Here is a 27,172-nt window from a genome sequence, read left to right as displayed (position 1 = left end):
TCTTGCTGCAGTCAGAACAGGCTTTGCATCTTTGATATCTCCGCAAAATGCAAACATGCAACAGGTTTATTGGTGGCAGGGGAAGATTCATGGCAAGGCAAATCTTGACTTCAAGTTCCAGTGTAGATCAGAAGCCAAAATCTAGACAGCTAGATAAACACAAGCCAAACAAGAACTCCCAATCTTTCCACAAGGAGGAAGTCGTCATCTCAGATTGTGTTAGCTTTGAGGGGATTGGTGGGGGAGAATAAGACAATACTAAAGGCTTTATCATGCCAGAATCCATAGTTAAGAATGTGATAAAGCAGAAGAGCTTGTTTTCAGGAGGAGGACACATATACAGTTAGGTGAGTCAACAATTCAATGAGCTGGCACAGGTTGCTGGGATGAATTACACCCCTCCTCTCTTGTGCTGAGAGTCCACATGCATAGATTTAAAAGGCAGAATCCTGACATACCTTAGCCTGATATATTTGAAGAATATCCTCCATCCATGGACCACAGAGAATTACATTACACCAAAGTAGCAAACTCATACATGCCTTAACCCAGCCAATTACATCAAAGCCTGCTTTTGAGTTTTAGTCCACTAATCTGACTTTTGGATAGACTCTTCAAAAAAAATTACAGCTTGTACCGAAGAAATGTTTTGGCCGTGAAGGAACTCAAAGTGGTTAGTGTTGCACACAGCTAAATGTTAGCTTTCTGGTATTTCAACAAAAAAATACAATTTTTCACCTGGTGGATTGTTTCTGCTTTAATAACAATATCAACCACCCCAAGGGGCAAGTCTGGTTGGGGAGTAATTTCCCCAACATGGTAAGTTATATTTTTCCAGAAATAATTAAGTTCTTTTAATGTCTTATGTTATCTTCAATTAAAAATGTTAGATCAGTGAAGAGACTTCTTTTAAAAGGTAAACCCAGAAAACAATTTCTTTTTTGACAAAATATTTTTTCTGCTCTTTTAAATAAGACAGGCAAGGCTTCTTTCACCCATTTGTATGGTGAGTCAGGCAGATGAAGTATAATCTTTGACTTGTGTGGAGTTGGCAAAAAAAGGCAGCAGCAGTACATCTGTCCCATGTCCCCACCTTGGGTCTGGACCTGGTAAGGTCTTCATTGTTGAAAAGCTTAGCCATGTAGATTGTTCAGGTTTCGATAATCTAGGCAGGGTTGCCAGCATTTGTGGAAACGTAACCCAGAATGAGCTAGTGCCTTTAAGGGATTGACCGGAGACATTGGAAAGCTTCTGTGTCATCTATGATTCATGGTGAACACTCAAACGTCACCAACAAAAACAAAACGTCAAGTCAGAGAAACCCAGTGAAGCTATTTAAAAAAAAGTTTTTTTTTTTTACTTTTACTTGCAGCAGGTAAAGAGTAAAAGCAATTAAAAGGGGCCGACAAAAAGGTGGAATCAGAACCTCCGAGCAACAAAGGACGACTTGAAATGGGGATCATTTGAGGACACTATTTTTCACTCCTGATTTAAAAAAAAAATCTTAAACCACTGTCAAAGGAGATGCTGTTCTTTCAGTTACTGTGCCTGTATATGTGTTGATTGGCACAAAGTGAAAGCAAATGCACTAACACGTTGCCTTGTATACACATTTCTTTTCAGCTTTACTTCATATTTGTACATTCTACAAATTTCACATGCTACAGTACAATATGGGCAGATGGTGGATTGTCCATCCAAAAAGTCTCTTGACCAACCCAATTAAACTTAAACATATTTCAGTACAGCTCTGAACCACACACACTTTTTATAAGAATCACACGGAATACAATTTTGTTTTCACTTGTTTTCCTGATACAGGACCAAAGTTGAAATAGCTGGTATCACAGTTGAGTGTGTCTCAGTTTTAATATAATTTACAGGAACATTCCTGTCTGTAACTAGAAATACTTAAAGTGACTTTTCACCTGTTAATAAAAGGGTAGGAAGCACTTAATGTGCAAGAAAAGGCAAATGTTGCATTGGAGATAAAGCCCAGCATAAATGCACACCAAGATCCTTTGGAATCCTTCTAGGGCAGCGGATTCATTTCTTTAAAGGTCAAGATTAAACAATACTTTCAAGAAACAATATGTACATATCAATAGTTTTACCCTAGGGAACATTTTTAAAAAAAGTACAGTTGTACAAAGTGTGCACCAGTTTAGAAGTGTAATACTACAAGAATTTACATCCTAAAGCCCCATTGTTGCATAAATTATAACTTAAAATATGAAAATACAACTAAATCACATTTTAAAATTAAAACTTGAGAACTGGGACAAATGCCCCAAATTCAATACTCTAGGTTATGTACTTTTGAAAGTCATTAAAAAATTTCTAGTTCAGACAGTAACCCAGTATAGAGAAGTCACTGTACCGATTTCGATCAAATTTAAACTATTCTACTTCTCTTATGACTGCTTTGTTCATGAAAAACTTTGGATTCATCAAAATTTAGTGCTTGGTTTATTCAAACAAACCAATGATTTCACAGTCTGTTGCACTGTTCTGGTTTTCAAATAGCCATTTCCTGGTCCTTTTTTTTTGCACCAGTTTGCACCCGATATTTAACCACTAAAAATGACACACAACATGAGTAGTAATCAAACCTGAGTCTGTGGCTGAGCAGCATTCGAGTCTTTTAAAAAAAATTCCAGGGTGACCATTTATAAATTACAGATATTTATACAGTATTTGTACAGTGTTCATCAAGGAACAGAAACTAACAATCCATTTCGGATTTTTCACTAAATGTGTAAATAAAAAAATTTTTCCAAGAAGAAAACGACAGTTTTCCCACCCAGTTGGTAAAATTCTGTACAGTATTTTAAGGAATAAAGCACCACGTTCAGGATAGCGAAGTGAAAGTTCTTCGAAGATTTCGTCTCTTGCAGAGATTGTTTAACCTAGTCATATATCTGAACAAAAACAGAGAAGATGATATAATCAGACTCCGCGTCAACTAAAATGGAACAAGTGGTTTCCCTGCTACCAGGGCTCTTTGTGAGCAGAGCGTCGAATCTTGTTGAAATTCCTACTCACTTACAGTATCTGAATTTTTTCATACTACTGTACATGAGTTATGATTGGTTGCTGACTCAGCCAGTGACGTAGATCCACCTATCAAGATTTGGGTATCTAATGACACAATAGTGTTACAGGACCTGCTGCCTGCAACATGTCACTGGTGCAAAAAACAAAAACAGCAAAACTAGGCAGAAAGCTTCTTGTGTGCCACAATGCTTTGCAATATCAAACTACAGATAATTAACTAGGATGTCTGCGATGAACAGCATCATTACATGTTTAAAACACTGCTTTTAATATTTTGCAATTTAAAAAAAATCACCAAATTTATTAACAAAGTGCAGAAAATCTGCTAAATGAGGCCAAAAACCAGAAAAAAAGGGAGACACTTGGATCAACAAATGGTCACAAAGATGACAACAAGTTTCCAGGGAACACAAATACAAAATGAATTCCTTAGTGCTTCAGAGATCACTGACAGAAGGTAAAATGTTCCATAAGATGTAGGACACACAAAAAGAATATGATTTCAGATGTTGCAATCAGGGATTAGCTAAGGCAGTTGAAGGTAAGCAAGACTCTGGAGCTATGGGGATGATCTAACACAGTAAACCCAAGGGAAATTAATAAAAAGAAATCTAACAGATTATTAAAGTAACAAGAACAAGAAATTACAGGAAAAAAATATATAATTTAGATCAGCACTGCATCACCACTCACCAAACATTTAACAATGTGATTACTCTTAAATTAATGAGTAGAGAGTCACCAGCAGGAATAATGACCAGTTAATTTTGTTTTGCTGCTTCTCAATTTATTTTTGAAGTATTTGATTTATATCTGTAAAGATGACACACAGCAAACAGACCGTGGCATCAGTTGGGGACAGCCTAGGAAAACTGCAGGTCTTTCCATTAGACCAGAGTTGGTGAAGCACTGTTTAAAATTAAAGTTCTTTTGGATGAGAACCATTTTGAATGGTACTCAGAACCACATGGCATAGACTTAAGATTGTCATGAGGCAAAGGGAGAATTGAGCAGAGGTTTTATGTAATACAAAACATAGAACTTTTTTTTGTAAAGCTATTAGGAACTTTTATCCCATCGGATAAAGATTCAGAAAAACATTTTGGAGGCCAAGGGAGGGACTCTGTACAGCCATATCAGCGGCAAGCAAAGAAAAAAAAATTGAAGATTCAACCTCAAATCCAATAAAATACAACCCATACCACAACACAACCTCATACGATGACTCGGTTACCTCCTCTGAACTCTAGGATGTTAAAATTTCACTTCCTAGGTACAAGACTTGCCTTGCTACTCCCTATGATACCTTGTATAGTGTATCCAAAATTCTAAAGTATTTTCTGCACCAGCCTCAAGTAATTTAATCATTAGGATATTTGAGCCATTAGGCAGTGTCAAGTGTGTACCTTCCAATTTTACAGAATATTAGACTACACTCGGCTGTCTTTGTGCATGGTTCCAATACCTGTAGAGCTATGAAAAAAATATCATTTAAAGCATCACTCACTTCATCCTTTAGTTCCTTGAAGATTCTAGGCTACATCTCATCTGGTCTAGGAATCTTCAGGATTCTTAGGCTTTTCAGTTTTTACATAGAATATTTTTTCCAGCACGTCTGTTTACAGAACACCTAGGCTCAGTAGCAATTACTGGAATCTGTCTACAATCTGTCCCCCTTTGGGAAGGAAGGCAGATTCCAATTGCTACATCATCCTGAGTTTCGTGCATTAGATTTCCCAATCTGTCCTTTCATCTTCAATCTACTATTAACTTTAAGGTCTTATAGGCCCTTTGGTGTTAACTAATTTTCTCATTTTCTAATACTTTCTTCAGTTAATCCTTAGATTCCATCTGACTAAATCTCTCTCCTCAGCATTTGTTTATTTTAAAACAATGTAAAAAATTCCTTCCAATCCGTTATTAAACCACTTCGAATCAAAAACATGTTGAGTTTAACAAGACATTTCTTTTCCCCCCAGTCTGGCTGTTTTATGACCTTAAATAGTATGGATTTTCTTCCGTTCTAATGTAATGATTTGCTCATTAATTTTTCCCAATTATCAAAACACTTAAAACTACACTTTTACCAGTTCACTGTTTCTAGCTCCAGCTTTGACTTCAAAATCCATATTTTATAGTACAAAGTTTTCTGGCTCTCAAAGTTAATCTCACATGTTCTGGTACAAGAATTCATGCAACTAGATAAATTATCAAAGATTCATGAATTTGTAGTTTTTAATCACTAACCTGAATTAAAATTTCTTTTGCATGCAGAGTCAGTGGGCTTTCTGCTCTTCAGATCTCTTTTCACCAGTCTGTTAAAAAAAAAAGTAACCATCCATTTCATTTGCTTATGGTTTTCTGGGTCATGGTCCATAATTAATGCAATGTGTGCAAGTGCGTTAATTCGTGAAACACTTGAAATACTGTTATTTACACTAGTGAGCGTTTTTAAGAAACAATTCTGAAGGGTCCTTCACCAAATGATTACTTCTCAGGGAATTTTTACAAAAAGTGTTGAGCAAAGTTGGAAAATGGGACATTTGCACTTGAAGGCAGCCCCCAGGTTGTGCATGTGTTCTGCCCCTGAGTCTGTTCGCAAGTTGATTGTTCGCAAATTGATTTGTACGCGAGTTGGAACACAATGCAGGACAGCAAAAAGCAGATGCTCGTTAAGTACAGGAAATGTTTGTATGTCGGATATTTAAAATTACACCCCTGTACAGGATCATGTTAAGTACAAGCTTTCGTAAGTCAGACATTTGTTAATTGGGGACCCTCTGTATTTCTCATCAACTTTGAACACATAGATCACAATCTCAGAACTGAAAGGAAATATTTTCTGGTTACTGAGTTAAGAGCAGTTTTTTTTTTATAAGCAGAAGCACAGATATAATGAACTGAATGGTCTTCCTTCTCTGCTCTCTCATGAGTCCATAGCTCTCCACTGGCGGATCTGATTGGCCTATTACTACTCCCACGTCTTACCATCTTAAGGATAGAAGATTGAAGGATTATAAGATGAAATGTATTTTTTAGGATTTTTAAAAAATATACAATGAAGCAGATAGAGACAAATATTTTCCTCTGGTGGCGAACTTGAGAATGAACAGACATGTTTCAAAATTAAAACTAGGCTGTTTGGGGAAAACTAGAAAGCAGCTTTTCCCCCAGGAGTGTATTAGAAAATTGGAATTCTCAAATCTCTGGATGTTTTAAGATTAATAGCTATAACTTTTTTTTTTTTAAAAGAGTATTGGGGAAACTGAGCTATAGCAAATCTATCATTATGGACTCATTGGGCCGAATGGCCTGTTTCTCCTCTATAGGGATTCTATATGGAGTTAAGGTATAGATTATCAATGATCTAGTTGAATTGTGCAGCAGGTAAGGAGGATTGAATTGCCTGTTCCTGTTCCCAATTCCTAGAGGTAACATTTTGTTTAATGCTCTAGCTAACTGCCACTTATCAGATAGGGATTTAAAACATTGTAGTTTAGTTTGTTGCTAATCTGAGCAATACACAAACACACAATCAAAATCAGATTGTCACAAGAAATCCATTTGGGAAATAACTAGTAAATAAATATGTGCTCACCTTCCACCTTGTAGTATCCCTAAAGGAACTAACACTAGTCAGATCGTTCCTATTGTCCGCTGGACCACATTCTTTGTAGCCATGTGAATACTGCTTTTCTCGTACTAGCAATAGATATCACAATAAAATTTACTTCAGTTATTAAAGCATTTAATCAGTTTTCAAATGTTCTATTTTTAGTTAACTCAGAATTAGGACCTGCATAATAAAAATAAGACTGCACAAAACTAAAACGTGGGTTAAAATGGTACAGTCCCTGGAGGAATTGCCATCACGTTTATAGATAGAACTTATACAAACAAAATAGTAAGCTCTTCAGCTGACAGAACCACACAGAAGGGAACAAAGTTAGTGCGCAGGCAGCTTATTCTTCAGTCTGCGCAGTTGATGTGCTAGGAGTGCTAATTTTAATAATTGGAATACATAATTTTACATTACTGTTAGAATGAAAAGATATAAAGATTTTAAACAATATTGTAAAATCACTTAAATAGGTTATTGGAGTACAAGTAAAAGTACTCTAAAATTTCATAGTCTGTCTTTCAACCTTAGCTCTCGGCAACTAAGTTTTAATTCTCCATTTGGGAAAAAAAACAAAATAAACAACTTTAAATTTCAATCCTATGGGGAGCACAAACTAACCAAACCAGTTCATTGGCTTAGAATCAGCTACCTGTTTGCAACAGGGAATGTAACGACAGAAGGTAACTACAGGAGGGCAATCGAAAGTGAAGCTCTGTTGCCAGGTCACCCATGTAGTAATCAACAAAACAGGATTTGAGAGTAATTTAAAGCTCTTGCCAGTGGAGGAAGCACTGTAGATTTCTCACTGTGCAACCTCTGCAGGCAACAAGTAATTCCAAAAGCATGATGGGCCAAATGGCTTTCTTTTACTAAAGTAAAACAAAGAACTACGAATGCTGGAAATGTGAAACGAAACAGAAATTGCTGGAGAAACTCGGGTCTAGGCAGCATCTCGGGAGAGAAATCAGAGTCAGTGTTTCAGCTCCAAGTGACCCTTCTTCAAAACTGATAGTAGTTGATTTTTTTGGGAGGCACTGGGAAGTGCGTGAAGGGAGATGAGAGTAAGTGGTAGGTGGAGAGAGAGCCCAGGGAGAGAAAGCCAGTTAGGCAGACAAAGGGATGGATAATAGTAAGCCAAGGAGAAAGAAAAGCTGATAATAAATACACAAGTTGGTGAAAATGGGATGGGTGTGCTGAAAGCAGCCCATATTTGGGGGGTTACGGAGGTGGGTACAGGACACAGGGGTGACATCCAAGCCCGAAAATTATTGAACTCAATATTGAGCCCTGAAGGCTGCAGGGTTCCCAAGCAGAAAATGAGATGCTATTCTTCTAGCTTGCACTGAGGCTCGATACAGCAATCTTGGCCAGGGAACACGGAACTGTGTTAAAGTGCAGCTGTAAAATGAGTGTTTTGCAAAGCAGTCATCCAGTCTGAGTTTTATCTCTCCAAAGGTCTCTCCCCACAACCCCCGTCTTCAGCATATATACACCACCATTTCCTAGCTACTGTCAGTTCTGAAGGAGGGTCACTGGACTTGGAATATTGACTCTGCTTTCTCTCCTCAGATGCTGACAGACCTGAGTTTCTCCAGCAATGTGTGTTTTGGCTTCCTTTTACTCTTTTAAAAGGAACATTAAACAAGTTGGACAGCCCTGGTGGCTTTACATAACAAATCAAATGGTCAATGGAAACTTATCGAACTGAAACAGAAACCTGTCAAAATGAAATCAGAATCTTGTTACCAGGAATGAACAGCTTCTTTCTACACTAAGATTCTATTACTTAAGTAAGAAACAAAGAACTGACCATTTGACCCACCATTCAGTATAATTATGGTTGCCATGTTCCCTTCTATTATGCATATCCTTTGATTCTGAGACTACATGTCTTCCTCAGTCTTGAAGAAACTCATGATGGAGCTTAACAACTCAAGATAGACAATTCTTAATATTTGTAATCTGGGTTTTTTTGGTTTCTGGTCTTTGACCCAAATGATTGACCACATTTACCTGTGGCTATGTTGTAGATACCCCAGATTCCTTTCCCTCAAGAAGATTCAGCGCCCATTAAAACTGAAGTGTGAAATAAATACCAAAAAATTGTAGTCACATGTAGGCCAGACCAGGTAAGGATGGAAGTTTTCTTCCCTGAAGGACATTAGTGAACCAGATGGGTTTTCCCCGACAATTGATAATGGATTCATGGTCATCATTCGGTTCTTACTTCCAGATATTTATCGAATTCAAATTCCACCATCTGCCATGTTGGGATTTGAACCCGAATCCCCAGAACATTATCTGGGTTAGTAGGAACTGCAGATGCTGGAAAATCTGAGATAACAAGATGTAGAGCTGGATGAACACAGCAGGCCAAGCAGCATCATAGGAGCAGGAAGGCTGATGTTTCGGGCCTAGGCTCTATACATTATCTGGGTCTCTGGATTAACAGACCAGTGATAATACCACTGGGCCATCGTCTCCCCACTGTGTAGCTCCAGACTCAGCAATGTGGTTGACTCTTAACTGCTCTCTGGTTAAGGGAAATGAGCAACTAATGTTGGCAATGCTAACAATACAAACATCCTATGAAGGAGCACAATTTTTAAATAAACTGCCCCAGAGACTCAATTCTGAAGAGGTGTCATGTCAGATTGAAAGGTTAGCTCACTCACTCTCCACAGATGCTGTCACACTGCTGAGTTTTTCCAGCATCTTCTGTTTTTATTTCAGATTTCTAGCATCTGCAGGACTTTGCTTTATTTCAATTAACAGGAATAGATTGCTTCTCTTACTAACTCTGGTATTGTTCAGCAGATCACCTTTTTAAGTGCTGAACTTCTCATGTGTAGACTTAACAATTCTAACCTCTCAGCTAAGGACTGATAAGGAAGCAGAAACACTGAGGAAAACTAATGTCAAATATTAACATAACAATAAGCTTACAGTGTTCTTTATCAAATTTTGAATAGGGTTTATGAGAATCACTTCCATTTTCCAACCTCTGCCTGGACCAGTCAGAAAGAGATCCTGATCCAACATAGTCCAAAAGATGTCTGTTTAAACTTCCATTATGCTCGTTCAACATTTCCTCTGAAACTAAACAGTAATAAGGAATCATTAGAGAAAGTGGCATCCAGAATTTAAACATATGAAGAATATAACAATTTAATACGATAATCGAACAGTTCCACTGGCTTTACATTCACCATATTGTAATAAGTTCAATTTTTAAAAACAATGATTACGAATAATTGGAAGCTGATATTCTTTATTTGGGACAGGATAAGAACATAGAACAGTACAGCACAGTACAGGCCCTTCGGCCCACGATGTTGTGCCAAACTTTTACCCGAAACCTAAGGTCTATGCAACCTCCACCGCCACCTTATACTATCATTCATATGCCCATCTAATAGCCGCTTAAATGCTCCTAATGAGGCCGACTCCACTACCCTCTCCAGCAATGCATTCCACGCCCCTACCACTCTCCGAGTAAAGAGCCTACCTTTGACGTTTCCCCGATATTTACCTCCTTTCACTTTAAACCTACGTCCCCTCGTAAAAGCTACCTCCACCCTCGGAAAACGTCTCTGGCTGTCTACTCTATCTATACCTCTGATCATTTTGTACACCTCTATCAAGTCACCTCTCATCCTTTGTCGTTCTAAAGAGAAAAGCCCTAGCTCTCTCAACCTGTCCTCGTAAGACCTTCCCTCCATTCCAGGCAACATCCTGGTAAATCTCCTCTGCACCTTTTCCAACGCTTCCACATCTTTCCTGAAATGAGGCGACCAGAACGGGACACAATACTCCAGATGTGGCCGAACCAGGCTTTTGTACAGCTGGAGCATAACTTTACGACTCTTGAACTCAATCCCTCTATTAATGAAAACTAACACATCATACGCCTTCTTCACAACTCTATCCACCTGGGTGGCAGCTTTCAGGGAACTGTGGACATGAACCCCAAGATCCCTCTGCTCCTCCATACTGCCAAGAATCTTTCCGTTAACCCTGTATTCTGCTTTCAAGTTTCTCCTTCCAAAATGAATCACCTCACACTTTTCAGGGTTAAACTCCACCTACCACTTCTCAGCCCAGCTCTGCATCCTATCAATGTCCCTTTGTAACCTTGAACAGCCCTCCGCACTGTCCACAACGTGACCCACCTTCGTATCGTCCGCGAACTTGCTAATCTACCCTTCCACTCCTTCATCCAAATCATTTACAAAAATCACAAATAGAAGAGGACCCAGAACCTTGTGGTACACCACTCCTAACTGAGCACCGTGTTGAATATTTTCCGTCCACTACCACCCTTTGTCTTCTAAGGGTCAGCCAATTCTGAATCCAATCTGCCACATCTCCCTCTATCCCATGCCTCCTTACCTTCTGCATGAGCCTACCATGGGGAATCTTATCAAACGCCTTACTTAAATCCATGTATACCACATTCACTACTCCACCTTCATCCACGTGTTTGGTCACCTCTTTGAAGAATTCAATAAGGTTTGTGAGGCATGATCTACCCCTCACAAATCAAACTGTGCCTTTCCAAGTGATCAGAAATCCTGTCTCTCAGAGCCCTTTCCAATAATTTGCCCACCACTGACGTAAGACTAACTGGTCTGTAATTTCCGGGGTTATCCCTGTTCCCTTTTTTGAACAAGGGAATGACGTTTGCCTCTCTCCAATCTTCCAGCACTATACCCGTGGACAGTGAGGAAGAAAAGATCATTGCCAAAGGCCCTGCGATCCCGTCCCTTGCCTCCCATAGAATCCTTGGATAAATCCCATCAGGCCCGGGGGACTTATCTATCTTCAAGTTCCTCAGAATTCCTAGCACATCTTCTTTACTAACATCAACCTCCTCTAGCCTACCTGCCTGTTTCACAACGTCCTCCTCTACAACTAGGTCCCTCTCAGTTGTGAATACTGAAGAAAAGTATTCATTAAGGACCTCTCCTATCTCTTTAGGCTCTGTGCACAAATTTCCTTTACAATCCTTGATCGGCCCTACCCTTTCTCTGGTCATTCTCTTGTTCTGCACATACGTATAAAAAGCCTTGGAGTTTTCCTTGATTCTATCCGCCAAGGTTTTCTCATGCCCCCTTATAGCTCTCCTAAGCCCTTTCTTCAGCTCCTTCCTGCCTAACCTGTATCCCTCTACAGCCTTTTCCGTTCCTCTTTTCCTAAACCTTACATAAGCCTCCTTCTTCCTCTTAACCAGTTGTGTGACCTCTCAAGAACCATGGCTCCCTCACTCGACCGCATCTTCTCTGCCTGCTAGGGACAAACATATCGAGCACATGCTGTATGCATTCCTTAAACAATCTCCACATTTCAATAGTGCTCTTTCTTGACTGCATCTGTTCCCAATTTATGTTACCCAGTTCTTGCCTGAATTGTAATTACCCTTCCCCCAATTATAAACTTTACCCTGCCGTATGTACCTATCCTTATCCATGACTATCGTGAAAGAAACAGAGTTATGATCACGACCGCCAAAATGCTCTCCTACCAACAGGTCTAATATTTGGCCCGGTTCATTGCCAAGCACCAAATCCAAAGTGGCCTCTCCTCGTGTTGGTCTATCTACATACTGCGTCAGGAATCCTTCCTGAACGCACTGGACAAAATCTGCTCCATCTAAACTATTACAACTAAAATGTTTCCAATCAATATTTGGAAAGTTGAAGTCACCCATGACTACAATCCTGTGACTTCTGCACCTTTCCAATATCTGCCTCCCAATCCACTCCTCTACTTCTCTGCAACTATTAGGGGGTCTGTAAAAAACCCCCAACAAAGTGACTGCTCCTTTCTTGTTCCTGACCTCAACCCAAACTGACTCTGTAGATAAAGATAATCAACTATTTCAATAAGATTCTACTTATCACAAATGCGTAGAACGCAAGATAGACAGGGAACCAATTCTTCATCAGTCAAGGTTTTCCTTTAAGCTATGAATGAAACCAGCTTTGCTATTAATACATTCGAAAATACAGTCTTAAGTTGATTACCGAATGTCTCCTGAATATGCCCCAGGAAACAAATCCAATTCGGCCCAGTCTACTTTTGTTCATCAGAGAGAGGCTGGCTGGGTATTTTCAGCTCAGCTCAAAAACTTTACAAAAAAAATGTATTCAATATGGTTTCATGTAGTTAGCTATTCTGAAAATATGCATTACTTTCGATAATTGCTTTCAAGAGTTATTTAATTCAGCCAGGAAATCTAGTCCAGTGCATGCATAAATGTTTTTCCAACTGACTAAACAGTTTGATACTGGTTCATGTAATGCAGCTTTACTTGGGCATTGGCAAACTGTAGTATTTCTTTATGCTTTTTATATTTCATATTCTGCCCTATCTTACCCTAGCTCCCCTGAAAAACCCGGTGACTCTGCCTGGAATACTGTACAAACATTTCCATATCCTGCACTATGATAAGGGAGAGAATAGCAAGTACTGGTCTACTACTGGTATCCTACTGCTTTCAACAGTGGTTTTGGAATTGGCATTAAGCAAACAACAGGATCTAGTGCAAATGTTCAAACAGCCCAAATTCTTGTAATACCAGATGGAGCATCAATTAAGGATCACTAAAGAAATTTGGTTAATCTGTTTGCTATACTGTTTTTGTATCTTTAATGCCAGAAATAAGGACTCCAAAAGAATGAGTTGGTTTGGTTTAACCATAGGCTGTGAGGCGGTTGGCATTCTCTCATTTCTCTAGTTTTCTTCAGCCTCCCTCAGCCCACATTTCAATGTTAGTTATCCACCTGATTTTTCTCAGTCTTCTGTTTTTTCACTTGATTTCTTCAATTTTTGTTGGGACAAGGCTGTAGGGTCTTTGTCTCTAGTGTCTGTACTTCATTACCTTTTTCTAACTGTACTTAGCAACCTTTTAATTATAGAACTTCTACACTTGATCAAACCCATTTATTTGTCTTTCTGTCCACCCAACTGATTCCGAGCATCCTTTGCCACACTCATTTTAAAAGCTATTACTGTTCTCTCATCTATTTTCTTCAGACTCCAACTCTTGCAATTATCTAATGCAACACTCGATACTGGTCAGTTGACTAGATGTTTCTTCAGCTTCATGCTCATGCTTTTGAACTTCCAGACTCTACTTAAGTCACTGGTAATGCTTATTGCCATAACTAATCAGAACTTAATTCTAGAACAAATTTAATGTTCATCATCAAGCCACTTGAATTTGCCAACTATCTCTATCTCAGTGCTTCTAATCTTGACTTTTCTGTTACCATCTGGAAGAATAATGTTGGTCATTTACCTCATTTACATTCATCCAAAAGACTCACTGAGTCTTTTGACCATGTTCGTCAGAGTCCCTAGTTCTCTCCGTTCTGGTGATGTGTGTTGTCATCTACATACCTGAGAGTTCATACGCTAAAACCTCCTGAGACTGCTGCATCTCTATGGTAACTCTGTCTTTACCTTCTCTCCCACAATAAACAGCATGGGTGATGGCAGAAACTCCTGTACGAGTCCCTTCTCAAACTGGAATTCAGTTTGTATGCCTATCACTAACGCTGCCATTTCAGTATAGCTCTCTCTCTTATCAGTCACACAAGAAATTTAGATGCAAAGTTTGCTAGTGTCTTCCACATGCTGGGCAGTGTCAAGAGCTGTGGCACAGTTTGTGAACACAAGACAAAGCTCTGCTTCCTGCTTATTTTCACATTACTCCATGAGATTTATAAACAAATGCATACATCAACTGTACTCTTTTCAGGAATGAAGCCAAATGGCTTCTCTGCCACAGGGGTGTAAATCAGTGATGAAAAGTAGTTCTTTAGATGAATGACTAAGTTGAAGTGTTCTGAAAACATTCTTCAGATACATTCAAGAGTACTGATAGGCAGAGGGATCTGGGTGTACAGGTACAGAGATCACTGAAAGTGGCAATGCAGGTGGGGAAGGTAGTCAACAAGGTATATGGCATGCTTGCCTTCATCAACCAGGACATTGACTTTAAAAATTGGCAGGTAATGTTGCAGCTTTATAGAACATTAGTTAGGCCGCATTTGGAATATTGTGTTCAATTCTGGTCGCCGCACTACCAGAAGGATGTGGTGGCTTTGGAGAGGGTACAGAAAAGATTTACCAGGATGTTGCCTGGTAGGAGGGCATTAGCTACGAGGAGAGGTTGGAGAAACTTGGGTTGTTCTCACTGGAACGACGGAGATCGAGGGGGGACCTGATAGAGGTCTACAAGGTTATGAAGGGCATGGACAGACTGGACAGTCAGAAACTTTTTTCCAGGGTGGAAGAGTCAGTTACCAGGGGCCATGGGTTTAAGGTGCGAGGGGCAAAGTTTAAAGGTGATGTATGAGGCAAGTTGTTTTTTTTTAAACAGAGAACGTGGTGGGTGCCTGGAACTTGCTGCCGGGGGAGGTAGTGGAAGCAGATACTATTGTCAAGGGCGTCTTGACAAATATATGAATAGGATGGGAATAGAGGGATACTGTCCCCAGACGGGTGAGGGGTATTAGCTGTGATGGGCAGCATGTCGGTGCAGGCTTGGAGGGCCGAAGACCTGTTCGTAGTGTAATTTTCTTTGTCCTTTGTTCTTGTTCTAGATAATATCTGCCTTTAAAGATCAGCCTCGTGCTACAATGTTAAGACATTTACATTATGACTTGAAGTACAATAGAGTTATATTTAAAATGGAATCAAATTAGCTAATGGAATCAACATTGGCTAATCTCCAATGTTGTTCCCTTGTTTAAGAAAGGGAGCAGGGATAATCCAGGAAATTATAGACCGGTGAGTCTGACATCTGTGGTGGGGAAGCTCTTGGAGAAGAATACTCAGGGACAGGATATATGCACATTTGGAATAAAATGGACTAGTTAGTGACAGCCAGCATGGTTTTGTATGGGGAAGGTCATGTCTCACCAACCTGATTGAATTTTTTGAAGAGGTAACAAAGATAACTGATGAGGGAGAACTGTGGATGTAGTTTACATAGACTTTAGTATTATGATAAAGTCCCACATGGCAGATTGGTACAAAATCACATGGGATTCGGGGTGGGCGAGCTAGATGGATACAAAACTGGCTTGGTCATAGAAGACAGAGGGTAGTGGTGGAAAGGTGTTTTTCAGAATGGAGACCAGTCAGTAGTGGTGTTCCAGGGATCAGTCTGTTGTTTGTAGTATATATAAATGATCTGGAGGAAAATGAGGGTGGTCTGATTAGTAAATTTGCAGATGACATGAAGATTGGAGGAGTTGCTGATAATGCCGACGATTGTGAAAGGATACAACAGGGTATAGATAGATTGGCAACTTGGGCACAGAAAAGGCAGATGGAGTGTAATCCAGACAAATGCAAGGTGATGCATTTTGGAGGATCAAATTTTGGTGTGAATTATATTGTTAATGGGAGAACCCTTAGGAACATTAATATATAGATGGATCTGGGCATGCAGGTCCACAGTTCCCTAGAAGTGGCAACACAGATGGCCAAACTGATTACAGTGGCATATGGCATGCTTGCCTTCATCGGTCAGGGCATGAAGTACAAGAGTTGGCAAAACATGTTGCAGCTATATAAAACCCTTGTTCAGCTGCACATGGAGTATTGTATGCAGTTTTGGTCGCCACATTACCCAAAGGACATGAAAGCTTTGGAGAGAGTGCAGAGAAGGTTCACGAGGATGTTGCCCGGCCTCAAGGGCACTGGCTGTGAGGAAAGGTTAAAAAGACTAGGATTGTCTTCATTGGAAAGACGGCGGCTGACAGGAGACCTGATACATGTCTACAAAATTATGACAGGCATAGATAGAGTGGATAGTCAGATTCCCAGGGTTGAAGTTTCAACTACAAGGGGGCACAGGTTCAAGGTGAGAGGGCAAAAGGTCAAGGGAGATGCACGAGGAAAGTTTTCCACGCAGGAAGTGGTAGGAGCCTGGAATGCCATGCCAGAGGTGGTGGTGGAAGCAGGCACATTGATGACATTTAAGAGGCATCTGGATGGTTACATCAATAGGGATGGAAAAGAGGGATACGGACCAAATAAAGGCAGGTTTGTTTTTTTTAAGTTTAGTCAGGGCATGATGATCATCACAGGCTTGGAGGGCTGAAGGGCCTGCTCCTGTGCCATACTTATATTTTGTTCTCTTTATAGTATATAAAATATATTAACTGAAGTCTTATCCATTGTGTGTGCTTTGGTATTAATGGAATGTCCAATATTGAGATAATACAAAACCAAACTAGCAGGAACTCTATTTTCAGAATTAAGACCAACGTCATGTTTTACCAAAACTAATCATAACTCTTCACTATATCCTACCTTTGCTGTGGACATAGGAGCCATTTAGCTTACTGTCCAAATGTGCAAATTTTTCTTTCTGTGGAATTTGATCATCAACTGTTTGTTTATGTCTATTTATCATCTTATCTTCAGAATAGGCACCTCGGGTTGACTCATTGAACCTTTCCCATTTGTTACTGGCATGAGGTGATTTCATGCTATGGTGTTTCCTGGAATGATGATGTTCTTTCTGATAATGGCAGTCTTTGTCACTGTGATGGCGTTTCTTTTTTTTCTTCTTTTTCTTTTTCCTGTGCTTTCTTTCATCAATGTCACAGCTTGCCTCAGATGCTTCAAAAGACTGTTGCCTAGAAAATGCAGATTTTATAGATCAGTCAATGGCAAAATTGTAGATAATACAAATAAAAATCTCTGTTACTGTCTACCTAAAGTTCACTGAGGAAGAAAGGGCCATTTTCAAATTTTTGTCAGTGTTGCTGCTGCTAATGACACATTCAAAATCAAAGCCTCAGATATGCAAATAGTCACTTGTACTGAATGACATTCTATTACCACAAATTTCTCACAACTGATTTCATTTTAAGTACTTCATTATAATACTTCAGAGGGAAGCTCTGAGAAGAAAAATGGCCTGTCTGCTATAGTCACAAATCCAACAATAATTAAATCCAAACAGATGTCTTTATTCTTGCTGGTACTCACTCAGAGAAATGGCAGTCTCACCCGATCTGGCAAATGAAAATCACATTACTAGTTAGGATTCCTTTATCCATCTTGGAGTTTATATAAATAGTGTGGTGAAAGCCAAAGGAGCTTCACCCTAAAGCCAACCAATATCATGGCAGCTCGACGCCAATATTGGTGGGAGAAAAAGAAAATGGCTCCAGTTCCAATCATTTCCATCATTAAATCCATTGATCTTAGATATTCGAGATATTCTAGTATTGGCCAAGATGCACAATCTTGAGGATGGGCATTAATGAGGTCACCTTATTCTCAGCCAACTTACAAATGGGTAGAATGAACAGTATGTCCTGCAAAAATTCAGCTCAGGCCCGGATATCCTAGAGGCTCCTGGAGCTTCTAACTTGCCACCAGCCATGTTACAAATAGAGCACTGCATAAGCAAGCTTGATTATAGGTGGTAAAGAAATAAATATTAAAACTGCTTCAAAATAATCTGGGAACAATGAAGAAACATAGCCACAGGAAGTTTTTGAAACATTTAAACAGTTTTATACTAATGTAGGAGCTGATGAACACAAAAGCTACAACAATCACAAGAAAGCTGTGAATTGTACCTGTGGTTTTTACTTCTGTGTTTGTCTTTTGATGTCCTTTTTTTCTTTGATTTTTTATGCTTTTTCATTCTCCTCTCCTCAGGTGATCGATGCAGTTTTTTACATCTCCTTTCAGAATCACCTCCATCATTCACACTGCTACTGCGTTTTCTTTTACGCTCATATTTGTGTTCTAGTCCATTATATTCAAATTGATTGCTCCAAGTCCTTCCATTTGAGCCAGAACTATATTTCTCTCTGTAAAATCTATCTTGATAAGGATGATAAGCTAGCAATGAGTTTGCCTTTGAATTACTGTAGTTTTGCCTATCAGCTGGACACTCGTTATTTCTTCTATATTTATCAATTCGACCATCTTGATAATAATCTTGCTTGTGGGAACAATTTCTGTAATTACAACTTGCTGATTTTTCAAACTCCCTTGTGTGTTGATGTGTTCTTCTATTTTTGTGTTCTCTAGATCTGTGTCTATAATTGGACTCACCCTTATAACTATCCTTTTGCAAAGCTCTATTCTTTTCCACACTAGTCCTTTCTCTACATTGAGATTTTACATCGACAGAAATGGAGTTTTCTTTCATCTGAAATTTCTTTTCCTCTGGACCAGCTATATTCCTCCTGGGTGACATAATCTCATCTTTATAAGTACTACCCTGTTCTGAAATGCTATTCTTATTTTCATTCAAATGTTCCTCAATGGGAGATTGCACAAAATTAGTTGGTAGCTGCTCTGGTTTCTGCTGTATGTCTTGACTTGGTTCCTTCTCTTGATATTGATTTTTGTTGACAAGTTGACGACTGTCCTCAATTACCCAATTTTTGACTTCATTATTTGTCCCCTCATCAGACTGATGTTTTTTGAAGCAATGATCATCCTTTCCGGTGAAGAAGTTTTTATTTTGATTAGTCCTTCCCTTACTAGAGTGTTCCGTGCTAGGCTGACTTTCATTTTCCAAAATACTTTCCTGGTTGCTGTTAGATTGAGGTTTATTACTGTGAATTTCCAATTCCGGTATCTTGTTGCCTAGATCTTGACTTGATTGCTTATTTTCAAAACCATGACCATTGGTCTTGTGGTCAACTTTCTGTGCCTCCTCTTTGATCTGACTAGGCCTCAATTTTTCTTGGATTTCAGTAATTTCTGGAATTGCATGTACTTTGTGGACAGGACACTGGTCATGGGAACTACAGTTAACATGACAACATTCAGCAACATTTCTCTGAAGTTCAATGTTGTTTTTAACAGGATTGACTGTGGAAAATGTGGATGGCCCATCAATTGCTCCTTTTAGTTGAGAGATCAGTAGATTTGCTTGCTTGTCAGCCATGTATGTGTGTACCGTGTCTGCATCACCACCACCACCACTACGATTTATTGCAGAACTGGCCTTAGAAGACATAAGCAATTGGTTTTGATTTTCCCTGTAACAGAAAATGTTATTGATGGCTTAAAAAAACTTCTCAAACACATGAGGACGTCGCTGAATAAATGTGGGCAGGATATTAATTCCCACTTTCTAGTCAATAGACTGTCGTGGACCACCCTCTTTCTCAATCAACAGTCCAATGAAACAGAGAATGCTGGAGAAATTCAACAATCCTGGCAGCATCTGTGGAGAGAAAAACAGAGTTAACATTTCAAGTCCATTATGACTCTGCAGTTCTGAAGTGTCATACTGGTTTTGAAAACAATAACTGTTTCTCTCTCCACAGACGTTGCCAGACCTGCTGTGTTTCTCCAGCATTGTTTATTTCAGGTTTCCAGCAACTGCAGTATTTTGCCTTTATTCAACAATTAAAAAAAACCTGTTTGTACTGATGAAATCCTGCATAGAAGAACCTATTTATATAAAACTACTTTTTGCAACGGTCACATCAACCAGCTTGGTCTGACAATTATACTGAAAATGTTAAGAATAGGGCTATTCCCTATAGGAACCATCAACATTTGAACGTACAAATGCAGAGCAGGAGTAAGCCATTCACCCCTCGAGCCTGCTCTTCAATTCACTAAACACATGACTTATCTGATCACTCCATATTCCCACCTCTTGCTCATCAAGAAGCTACCTATCTCTGCCTTAAAAGTACTCTAAGTCTCTCTCTTCCACTGACTTTTGGAGGAAGAGAACTACAGAGACTTACAACACTTAGAAAAAAAATTTCACATTTTAAATGGGTGACCCTTTATTTTGAGATTAAGCACTAGTTTTAATTTTGGTTTTAAAGAGAAAAGACCTTTTCCACATCCAATCTGTCAAGATGCCTTAGGATTGTATATGTTTCAATTAAGTCATCTCACTCTTCTAAACTCCAGCTAACTGACCTCTAATTTGAATTAATACTTACATTCACTATTTTCTGAGCTAATGAAAACTTCCTTAAATTTAGGGAGTTTTGGATAATTAAAACCAACACATCAGCTATTTAATACCCATTTCTTTTAATTCTCTAGGCTGAAGTTTGTCAGGACACAAGGACTTGTCAGCCTGTAGATCTAACAAGTATCACTTCCTTGGTGACTGCAATTTTCTTAAGTTCTTCCCTCCCTTCCATTTCTTGAATGTTACTTGTATCCTCTCTAGCAAAGACCAATGCTAAAACCCTGTTAAATTCAGCTGGCATCTCCTAATTTTCAATTAGTAATTCCCAGACTCACTTTCTTTAGAACCAATGATCACTTCAGTTCTTTTCTTCTCAAAATTTCTGTGGAAACTAAAAGGTTAATGAGGTGCAGCAGTGGGAGAAGAATAGGCCATAGTGTTAAACTGAGAGCATTGCTGTCTGTGTGAATCCCAAGCAAGTTTTTCTAAAAAGAGAGATTTCTTCAAGTCCTGGTCAACATTTCTCTCTTAACCAATTGTTGCTGGTTCTGCTAACTGAGATTTGATATTACACAAAAATGAGTTCTATTGTTTGAAATGCAGATTAAATATGGCGACATTCCGTAGTGTTCATGCATCAAAAGCTAAATCTTTATGAGCCAAGATTATAAATCCACCTTTCAACGTGACGCTAGTCGTTCTTCTATAAATACTGCAATTCAGGGCCACTGATCTTACCTGACTTCTTCTGAAGCTTTCTCGTGCTTTATACTGCTTGTAGAGATCTGTGTTATCTTTTCAGTGTTTGGTATTGGAGGAACAGTACTAGCCTGGAATGATAAAATATTTGAAAGAATTACAAATGAATCGTAACAGTATTAAAGCATCACTAAATATATCAAAATAGAAATCTGCTTTTCATGTGCAATGGCAGAACTTTAGCAATGCATAGTGATTAAAAAGGGAAAGTACAATGCAAACTGTTAGAATCAGGAATGATATCTCATCTCCCAAAGGCATTCACGCTTGGGCTGTTCCTGGTTAATGTATCTTGTCACAAAAACTAAAAACTAAGTTAAAAAGAGAAGGACCACTTAATGTCAAAAACATACAGACTGAGCCAAGACTACTTGCACACTACAAGCTACTTATAATTAATTAAATGACCTGTGACATTGCTCATACATGGTTCAGAACTCAGCAACCATTTGGTATGTTTATTACAATACCATTGGAGTTTAAATGAGGTAAACAATGTTTCTCTAGTCATTCTAAATACCAGAGTTTAGGAGAATGACAGGTGATGTCCTTGGAATATATAAAACTCTTATAGAGACAACAGAATTGATGTTTGGTGTAGGCTACTAGAGACTATGTATCAGAATAAGAGATCAGTCATTTAGGAATGAAATAAATGCTGTGAGTCTTTCAAATTTTCTATCCGAGGACCATGGATGCTTAGTTACAGAATACATTTATTAAGATTGATAGATGTTTTGATACTAAGGAAATTGAGTGAAGGTAAAAGATCAGTAATGATATTGAGAAATGTTGGAGCTGGCTCACAGCAAAACTGCCTATACCTGCTCCTTTCATTTCCTTATTTAGAAAATTAATAGAGGCAAAATTATTACACTTAAAACGCGTGGCAATTAAAACATGGAAACTAGCATTCAGTTTCTACCCACTCAAATTCTGAGTGTTGATAGTGGGAGGCAGTGGCACTGTGATGTTACTGGACCAGTAATCTAGAAACTAAGGCTAATGGTTTGGGCACATGGGTTCGAACCTACCATGGCAGATGATGGAATTTGAATTCAATCAAGTATCTGGAATAAATACTTGAGCCTCCATGACAACCATGTCAATCGCTATCAATTATTGTAAAAGCCCACTGGGTTCACTAACATCCTTTCCTAAAGGACATCTACCTTCCTTACTTGGTCTGGCCTACGTGACTCCAGAACCACAGCAATGTGGCTTGCTCATAATTGAGGGATGGGCAATAAATGCTGATTTAGATAGCAATGTTCACATCTCATGAATAAATCTAAAAGGTTGTTGCCATAACCATGAACTCAGATTGTTTCTATAACTGTGTAACTATATAAAGCTATTTCTCTCATTCTCTGTTGTCAAACAGTAAAAAAAATTCCTTCTCCTCTCATTCAATAGTCTCATTATGACTTCTCTCTACTAAAACAAGAAGTTTTTTTTTCCTTCTAAATATGGAGGGCTCATATACTGGATATGATCTGGCCTACCTGGTATCCTTTATTCATTCATGGGACGAGGGCATTGCTGACTAGGCAGCATTTATTGCCCTTTGCTAATTGCCCAGAGGGCAGTTAAGAATCAACCACATTGCTGTGGGTCTGCAGTCACTTGTAGGCCAGACCAGGTAAGGATGACAGTTTCCTTCCCTAAAGGACATTAGTGAACCAGATGCGTTTTTCCGAACAATCGACAATGGATTCACAGTCATCATTAGGTTCTTAATTCCAGATATTTTATGGAATTCAAATTCCACCATCTGCTGTGGCAGGATTTGAACCTGGGTCCCCAAACCATTATCTGGGTCTCTAGATTAACAGTCCAGCGATAATACCACTAGGCCATCGTCTGGTATGAAAAACCCAGAATGAGGAATGCCAAAGAACCCCTGTTATGGGCTACAAGAGTAAAGAAATAAACTCAAGGTACACAACAGATTTACAAAAAATGGTTAGCACAAATGCTACAAGTAATTTAGTATTAGTTATACAATTATTGATTGAACATTAATTCAAAATGCAATATTCCACTTCAAATAAAACAGACAGGCAGTTACATAGCATTGCACATCGTTAACGAGCACTGTTTAAAATAAATCAATTATAGTAAAATGTCCCTGTGAAATTGCATTTTCTGGTCAAGTTTTCTTTCTGTTAGTTAAGTTTTGAAAACTTGAGTTTAAAATTCAACATCTCATCATTTCATGACACAATATGGAACTACTAAAAAAAATTCAGAAACATCTGCTGCAATTGCATTGATAAAGTTGTACAAGCTACAAAAGATACTGGTACCCAAGTGTAAGATAATGATAAAAACTGAAAATTGAAGTTGCATTGAAGGACGTAATGTATTGTGGTTGGATGGATTGTAAATAAAATTTGTTGCACTTTTGGCTCATTTGATCGAATTCCTTGTATTTTCTAGACTGTAACATGCTTTTATCCACAGTTTAAACCTTTAGCAATTAAAACCTCAGTGTTGGTGCATTTTGCATAGCTAGCAGCAATAATGAAAGCTTTATTGTTCAGCAAAGTTGAGTGATTCCAATACATCTGTGTCTGCTGCCATCTTCTGGCCAAAACCTAATTGAGTGCAACAGTACAATACTTACAGTATACTCAATGTTGCCCACAATATGCTTGTTTTAAGATGGTGTCAAGCCATACAAGCACCACAACAACAGAACATAACACTCCTGAATATAATCTACTGAACAGGACTGAATAAAACATGATTTATTGGAATCCTGTTACCCGAAAGGATTTTTAACTTTGAGTTCTTAAAACAAGAACAATAAATTGGACTTCTCAGGAAAGTGGAGATAACCATCATCCAGTCGTTGAATATGCAATTAGTGGAAGCCTTTTAGATTGTAGACATTACCATGAAACTGCTCAGTCAGTAAGAGGAGTCAAATGGAAAGCAACTGCTTCAAAGGGTTAATAAGGAAGTGGTATAAATAAATAAATCTAACTCTTCTTCAGACTACTTACTTTATCTGCAGATGATTCCTTTGTAGTAGATAATCCATTTGCAGAACGATTCAGGGACTGCATCTGAGAAACAGTGGATTCACAGATTTGATGATTCTTGTCACAATCGCCCACTTCCTTAAGCACATCAGTTTTAGTTGTAACTCTCTCAGACAGATTCTCAGAATGGCAATTGTCACTAGTGGCCGTAGACAAAGAGTTTATGTTGAGATGTGTACAGTGTCTAGTTCCATTAAGTGTACCATTTATACTTTTCACATAACCATTTTCCTTAACCAAGCTCTTAGGTTCCTCATCAGAGTCCTCTGAAGACTCCTCATTATAAGGGACCAAAGAACTGGATGATCCTTTGGGCTGACCATTTACTATTAAATGAGAAGAGGCAGTGTTGGATGCAATTGGCTTAGCAGCTACAATGGCTAAAGCAGTTGGAGCAGAGGGTGGGGATCCTGTGGCTGAAGTTCCTGAGGTAGATGGAGACACATTAGTATGGGAAACAATGGAAGGAGTTTTGTACAAGTTCTCCAATGGACTACAATGCAGGTTGGTCTGGGTCGGAGCTTGTCTTGTTCCTTGCTTGGAAGGCTGTATACTGAAGGAGAGTTTTTGCCTTTTGGAAGATTCAGGTATCACACTTGGTCTGGGCAATGACCGACTCTGAGAAGGTCCAGGGGAAGTAGAAATGGTCCTGATTCCACTTGTGCTGGGTACTGCACTGCCAGGAACTTCTTTTTGAGAACAGTTTCCATTTGCTAAGTGGCTTGAGTTCTGCAATGCAGGAACAACAATTAAATACAAAAATGTTTAGAATATTTTAAAAGTTCACACTGATAGAGCTATTTCAAATTTGGTATTAACCTTCACTCCATGAACAAATTTAAGTAGGACAGACTACTCATGAGCAATACAGCTAATTTGCTCTACCGTTCAATTCTTGTATACAACAAAAATGGAAATTAGCCCTCAATTTCAATACCAGGTCATTTAATCAAAACTTCTGATTTAAATACAAGATCTCTACTTCACCAAACTAGATTATATTAGCAATTCCAATATTGGTTACACAAAAAGAAACAGAAGAGTTACCAGCTATTTCGACAAATATCCAGAGTGTAACATTTGACAGAGGCGGAGAAGCAGATTTGTGGCATTTTACTGTCCAAAACTATGCTGTCCCTGCTATGCAGAATGTCTTTTTGTTCAAAAGCCACGAAAAAAATTGACCATGTGATAACAATTTAGAAAACTCAACTATTTTGCTCACCAAGTTGCCACCATTCAGTCCACATACAAGTCACCCAATCCTCATAACTTAAAAGTTCAAATGCAAACAATCTGATTATTCAAATTCTTAAAAATTCCCTTGTTTGATATTTATTTTGCTTAAATCAAATTATTAAATAATTGTTTTAAAATCAATTTCAAGGATTTTAATTGTCCTTAAATTAACTCCCTTCTGTGAGCATCTATTGCCGATATCCATAGAGCTGTGAAAGAAATTTTGTTTTTTCTATAGGTTTTGAGATTGCGCCCACTAGTCCTTTACTCAATGCCCATGTTAAACAGCTTGCTTACCCTCAAAAATTATTCAAGAATCCCCTCAAAATTAGCGAAAGTATTTAGTTTCAAGAATCTTCAAAACTTATAAACTTTTAAAAACTGGGATCATCACTATTCCCTGAACCCTCTCCTATGCATCAATTTGCTTTTCAATGAGGTCGAGTAAAACTGACCATCTCATTGAATTTTACCATGTTATTATAAACTCTGACTTGTTTTCCTAATGTACTGCAGTAGCACCTCATTTTACAGAATTATAACTGCTGCTCATAAGCAAATAATTTCAGTACATGAACAGCAATCACATTCAAATTCTGGAATTAGTGGAAAACAGAATCAGTAGTGTACCATGCTAGTAATTTAGATGTTTATACACTAGGGTAAAGGTTCAAGGATTGTGGGCTATTAGAGACGCATATCTCATTGTTTGGAACAAAGAAATAAATTTTCAATTTTTTTTTGTTCTGTCCACCAGATGATCTTTGAACGTCACCTCAACATTGAACAAAGGGAATTTGAAAGCTGATGAGACAACAGTTAGTGATGCCGTGGTGACACAGAGGGAAGAAGATAGTGAGGGAAAAACAGGCAAGACGAAAATCCTTGGGGAATGGAAGAAATTAGAATCTTACAACACAGGAACAACCCATCTGGTCCCATCACACTTGCTGTTTGAAAGAACAATCGATGGTTCCACTCTCCTGAGCTTTTGCAATAGTCTTTCAACTTTGTCCCCTCAAGTATTTATTCAATATCCTTTACAGAGCTATTGAATTGGTTTCTACTGCTCATTCATAAAATGCACTCCAGATCGTTATTCCAAGCTGTATACAATGATTTCTCAACTCCCTTTTATTTCTGATGCCAATTACTTTAAAAGCAAAACATAAAATATTAATAAGAATAAAACAAATCTCAAACATGCATTCTGCTAGGAATGTAGAAGCAAATGTTTATACATAAAACTGTGTTCCATACAAGGTGGCACATTATTTATAAACAGTTGCACTTATGGTGGATTGCATAATGTTATACCTCACTAGGGCAGCAATCTGGAAATCAAGCTATTCTCAGCGTCATCACACAAGCTTAGGAATTTGAAGAGCATGCAAAATTCCCCAATTTACTTGCTTTAGACCCACGTTGACAGAAAACACACCAGGTATCTGTACTTGCCAAAAATAACTATATATTGCAAATAATTAGACTTTAGCTACAGGTAAA

The 27,172-nt window shown here is 38.5% G+C and overlaps 1 protein-coding gene across 2 annotated transcripts in view; it reads right to left on the bottom strand.

Annotated features, from left to right (window-relative positions):
• Positions 1 to 1,601: 1,601 nt before the first annotated feature.
• usp42 (ubiquitin specific peptidase 42) overlaps positions 1,602 to 27,172 on the bottom strand; it is a 68,392-nt gene continuing 42,821 nt past the window's right edge. For both annotated transcript variants that reach the window (XM_048609270.1, XM_048609271.1), the window contains 8 exons: positions 24,389 to 25,156; positions 21,357 to 21,448; positions 18,295 to 19,716; positions 17,012 to 17,340; positions 9,626 to 9,778; positions 6,656 to 6,759; positions 5,305 to 5,372; positions 1,602 to 2,921 (listed from right to left, as the gene is read on the bottom strand). In XM_048609270.1, the coding sequence (XP_048465227.1) occupies positions 5,334 to 5,372; positions 6,656 to 6,759; positions 9,626 to 9,778; positions 17,012 to 17,340; positions 18,295 to 19,716; positions 21,357 to 21,448; positions 24,389 to 25,156 (2,907 nt within the window). In that variant the 3' untranslated portion in view covers positions 1,602 to 2,921; positions 5,305 to 5,333. The remainder of the gene's footprint in view (positions 2,922 to 5,304; positions 5,373 to 6,655; positions 6,760 to 9,625; positions 9,779 to 17,011; positions 17,341 to 18,294; positions 19,717 to 21,356; positions 21,449 to 24,388; positions 25,157 to 27,172) is intronic.

Source organism: Rhincodon typus, chromosome 21 (genome assembly GCF_021869965.1).
Source record: "Rhincodon typus isolate 14 chromosome 21, sRhiTyp1.1, whole genome shotgun sequence".
Classification (NCBI taxonomy): domain Eukaryota; kingdom Metazoa; phylum Chordata; class Chondrichthyes; order Orectolobiformes; family Rhincodontidae; genus Rhincodon; species Rhincodon typus.
Note: the sequence above shows the minus strand (reverse complement) of the source record. Positions and strands in the feature narration are given on the sequence as shown.